Source organism: Oratosquilla oratoria, chromosome 28, assembly GCF_046742065.1.
Source record: "Oratosquilla oratoria isolate Oo_2021 chromosome 28, ASM4674206v1, whole genome shotgun sequence".
NCBI classification, from domain to species: domain Eukaryota; kingdom Metazoa; phylum Arthropoda; class Malacostraca; order Stomatopoda; family Squillidae; genus Oratosquilla; species Oratosquilla oratoria.
This window is the reverse complement of record NC_134804.1, coordinates 49,750,219-49,754,814: the sequence shown is the minus strand read 5'-3', so window position 1 is coordinate 49,754,814 and position 4,596 is coordinate 49,750,219. Positions and strand designations below refer to the sequence as shown.

The following is a 4,596-nucleotide window of genomic DNA, read 5'->3' as shown; positions in this document are numbered from 1 at the left end:
GCATGTCAACTCAATGCTTACTTCTCTTGGAAGTAATTTCTCTGTAGTTTATTTCTGGGCGTTATTACATAGATTATTTTCCTTCAACAGTCGGAGGAATAATAGCTCAATGTGACAACGTCTTACTGGAGAGGACAATTATAGCCATTTCTGAAGGTGGTGGTCATTAAACGTGACAAAGGATTCGCAAGAACAAGGAAACTAAAGAGAAGATTATGTATTTATTTAATAATCTAGTCTGTATGGGTATCTGGTACCACACTCCTTTTTCTTGTTTGGTAGCTTCAAATGAGACTAGATCTTTGACAATTAACTTGTTATTTATGCACAACCAAACATTCTATATTAATTCTGGTTGCTACACAGCAGGACTCGGCCAAGGTACATACATATACAAAAAACAAACAAACATAAAAACCACTCCCACCCATTCCATCCCCTACATACTCCACTCTCCTCTCATCTTGACACCTCCTGTATGACGGGTCATCTCTGCATCTTGCCCACTGCCCTGGGTCAGAAGCAGTGTCACAAGACACAGTACATCCACAGCAAGGTCGTTTCATTAATTAGGGGACTCCTCTCTGTCCCCTTATTAGAAGACGTGGAGAAATCACTTTGGGCTGCGTCAATTTATCCCTCACCTCCACCACCCCCCACCCGCTCCCTCTCGAGCATCACAGTATCATCCATACACAACCCTTCTCAATTCACCCCTATCTTCTGTCCTCTCCCATCCTTCCTCAACAAATATTCCCCTCTTTCCAAATGCCCCTTTTACCCCAAATATCCATCTCATCCTAGGTCGCCACCCTTCACGTTCACTCCTTCCGCGGCCAAGGTAAATCCTCCATATATCATGGGTACTAGAATGCCAGCATCACATCACTTATTTTCGCATAAACTTCATGGATGGTCAACCATACCTAGGCCAGTAATGCATCAGTATCTTTTCAACTTCGCCACTTACACATACAGTACTTAAACTGGTATAACTGTAATTACAGAGATATGATGACAAAAAAATGACTAGATGTATATCAAGGAGGACAGGGTTCCTTGGGGTCTTACTCCTAAATTGGCCAGATATATCAAGCATTACGTGGTCCCTTCTCTGTCAGCTGCATCTCTGCCTGTTGGGGGTTTGGAGTGAGAGGCTGGGCAGCAGGTTTCCGGGTCTTTATCGGAGTCCTACGACGACCTGTATAATTAAGTTCAAATTAGTTTTCAGAAAACAAATGAAAGCTAAGCACTACTCTAGATATAATGCCAGAGCTGGGCGCGTTATCGCCGGACAGGTAGTGCGTTACCGAAAAATCTGGGCTGCATTTCCGGCAATGAGTTACAGATTTTAAATTCCTTAGGCTGTATACGTACACATACACACATACCCAGTGACGCGGACCGCCATAAGGAAATTTAAATCGATAACGCATTGACGGAAATGCAGCCCCAGATATTTCGGAGCATGCATACATACAGTGATGAGAAGGAATTTGGGATAAAAAAAAATACTTGCTCAGAAAGTACCTATATGGGGTACGAGAAATGTACATGGAAAATATTAGGCGAAATAACGAGGGACATGAAAAATATGAGAAGTGGTACAGAATAAATGAAAAATGGAAATAAATGAGTCATGCAGAAGAATCCAACAAAGGTCAGGGATAAAAAAAAAACAAGGCGAGAAGATGCGGGGTACAGCGATGGAGAAAATGGAAGAATGGACAGAATGAACGGTAAATAAATCGAGAGGTACGAGGGAGCGGAGAGGGAAACGTTGAAGAATAAGCAATAACATATTCTACTTAGAATGATATACAACGAAGATCAGGAACAGTCAGCTCCATTCTCCTCGGAGAGTAACTGACATATCAAACTCACAGGCAAAGTGCGGAAATCTACTCACCTTCCCTCGTCATTCCCGCGCGGATGCAAGCGTGGTATCGGCAGGCCGGACACTTGGTCCGTGTCGTACGGGTTACCTTGCACATATATTTATTCGCGCATGTAAATGTCAATTGGTTCGAAGACACGCGCTTGAAGAAGCCCTGGTGAGAAATAAAGTTTCGTTAGAAAAAAAATCCGTGAATAATTATCATAAATCCCCACCATTGGCTCATCACCAACGTCGGTAGTCATTATAGTTGCATGATTTAAAAGGCAGCAATGGCAGTTCATTCATCATGAATTGTGTGACACATAGTTGGTATGATACATTCTTGTATGTTTACTGAACGAACGTTTCCCCTACCTTGCAACCTTGGCATGAACGCACACTGTAGTAAATACCAGATGCTCTGTCCCCACACACGACACAACCATCGGTCGAAATGCTCCGGTTCCCTTCCTGTTCGTCGCCAGATATTTCCAAATTCGGAGTCGCAGACTTCAGCTCCGAGTTGGGAGATATGGTATACGAAACTGAAGAGGACGCAGAACTGTCTATGGGAGGTCCGGTTCCATTCAAAGGAACCGGTTGTGGCTTAGTTTCGCGACGGTTATGGGGTTCCGTCGACAGGAGGTAGAACTGCGTTGGCATCTGGTCTTGATGATGAAAAGATGGAGGTTCAGCGCTCCGCGTCGGCCATCTCGACCGACTCTCTACTACCTGGGGGAGAACTGCACTCTTCCTATCATGTAGACAAGGCGACTGATGTTGCTGATGATCCGTATAAAAGTTGGGGCAGAAAGTGGAAGCCTGTCGTTCTTCGGGCAGAGTCCAACGTTGTCCAATAGGTGGAGGATGCTGGCCAACAGGTAAGGCATACATTGGGTGATGTGGATGCATGACGTTTGGGTGATCTGTTCTCAACTCAGCAGGCCCTGTTGGATTAAAAAAAATCGTGAAATGGTTATTTCACAAGAAACACTTTCCCCGCGATAAATCGTTGTAGCTGAGTAAAGAATGACATCACACTGGGAAAAAGTTAACAACACGTACTTATCCCTAAGGAGTTGGAGTTTTGGGGCATGTGATTAGCGAATCTGCCGTTATCGTTCGCGATTCCGCTGTGTCCTGCATGCTGTTGTTGTTGTTCCCTCTTAACTTCTGTCGTCGAAAGCGAATGTGATACTGTACTAGGCTTCCATTCCCTCTGACCTATCATATTGTTAATCTGAAGAAAACAATAAGTTATCCAAAGTTATTCAGACAGTTTTGCACATGTTACTATACGAGTTTATAGCTGCGAGTATTTTATAATGCTCACTTATAACAATCTGACACATAACGACCAAAAATTATCAAGCCACCTGCTGATGATGCAGCCAACTCTGACACTGGGGCTGCCAGTTCATATAGGAAGGATCCCACTCCATTCTAGCGGCAAACTGATCTGAAAAACAAAAGCACGATGAAAAAATATATATATTTTGGCAGTGGGGTAGCAGTTAGTTCCCCTTCAATGATTTGAAGACCAGTTTCGAGTTACTGTCTCGAAAACTTAGAACTGCACTATTCACAAAACGAATCCCACAACCAGGGACACCCAACTAACCATCCCACCCTATCTTGGCTCATTTGGCAATAAACAACATTACTTTCTTAATAGGAAAATGATTCATTAGTTACAGGTGAAGAATGTGGGCAAAATAGCAGTGTTCTAACAATTACAACCGAACCATATTGGTTGTTGACAGTCATGCGCGCGCGCGGGAAAATTGAGTCGGCGTAGGATTGAGACCAGAATAAGTGATGCTTCATTGTCAGGTATACGCCAGATATACTAATAACTAGGTATGATATATCGTTCCCAATTACCTGCATCCTACAATAAGCCGAACATAATTTGGTAAATACAGCCGCCCCCATTAACGCATCATAAGCATGGCTTCATGGGGCAAGGCGTACGTGTGTGTTTACCTAAGGATAGGAGCAAAGCTCGTTTGGTCTCATTTTCTATTCTCAAATTTTTATCATACTTAGCCTCAAATACATGTAACCTAAAGTTCAACTTGGTCTGCATCCTTTATTTCCAATTATCATATCTAGATTGGTACGAGATTAGGTTATATCACTTAGGCTATTCTAGGCACCTCTATGGAAAACTGTGGCACACATCGTTCGCAAACCCAGAACGCAATGAATAAAACATCCATTAAGAATTAACAAATAAATCTTACCAATCAAGTTGTTGAAGCTTCTCCGGGAAATGCTGTATATGCACAATTTTGCCAAAACTGCAGAAAACTGCTAACGAGCTACACGCCTTGAAACTGATAACACACGTTTTTACTTGTTTGTTCTTGCCCAGTGTGCGTTAGCAAGTATTACAACGTATATATCCCATCAACACTTAGCAAATGGAATGCGCAAGACACGAAATCAAAGCGAACAAGACTGACCCAGGTGTGCGTGTTGCTCGTAGTCTTATACTGAACGTTTCAACCTCCAACCCCACCCACCACCCCTCACCTCCACCTCCATCCCACCCACCACCACTCCAACTCCATCCCACCCGACAAACAAATGTACAAGCGTTGACTGACGCGTTTGTAGCAAACTGGTATTATTGTGGCAAATCATGATTTTTCGGTTCTTACAAAGACCAGATAATGTAATGATTAATTAATATATGAGTCAATAAGAACAAT

At 42.9% G+C, this 4,596-nt stretch overlaps 1 protein-coding gene across 1 annotated transcript; it reads right to left on the bottom strand.

The window, feature by feature from the left end:
• Positions 1 to 224: 224 nt before the first annotated feature.
• Positions 225 to 4,364, bottom strand: LOC143040187 (uncharacterized). Its single transcript, XM_076210854.1, has 6 exons — positions 4,126 to 4,364; positions 3,256 to 3,338; positions 2,945 to 3,119; positions 2,255 to 2,826; positions 1,910 to 2,051; positions 225 to 1,201 (listed from the first exon to the last, which is right to left on the bottom strand). The coding sequence occupies exons 2-6, from the start codon at positions 3,319 to 3,321 to the stop codon at positions 1,092 to 1,094; spliced, it is 1,065 nt and encodes a 354-aa protein (XP_076066969.1). The 5' UTR covers positions 3,322 to 3,338; positions 4,126 to 4,364; the 3' UTR covers positions 225 to 1,091.
• Between the last annotated feature and the right edge of the window lie 232 nt (positions 4,365 to 4,596).

What these genes read in the sequence shown, in the direction of transcription:
- LOC143040187 (XM_076210854.1), bottom strand. Translation starts at nt 3,321, where the DNA reads ATGGAGTGGGATCCTTCCTATATGAACTGGCAGCCCCAGTGTCAGAGT. An exon ending in CTCCAACTCCTTAGGGATAA is followed by an intron (nt 2,827 to 2,944) that starts GTACGTGTTGTT and finishes TTAATCCAACAG; the next exon opens with GGCCTGCTGAGTTGAGAACA. An exon ending in GTTCATGCCAAGGTTGCAAG is followed by an intron (nt 2,052 to 2,254) that starts GTAGGGGAAACG and finishes ATTTCTCACCAG; the next exon opens with GGCTTCTTCAAGCGCGTGTC.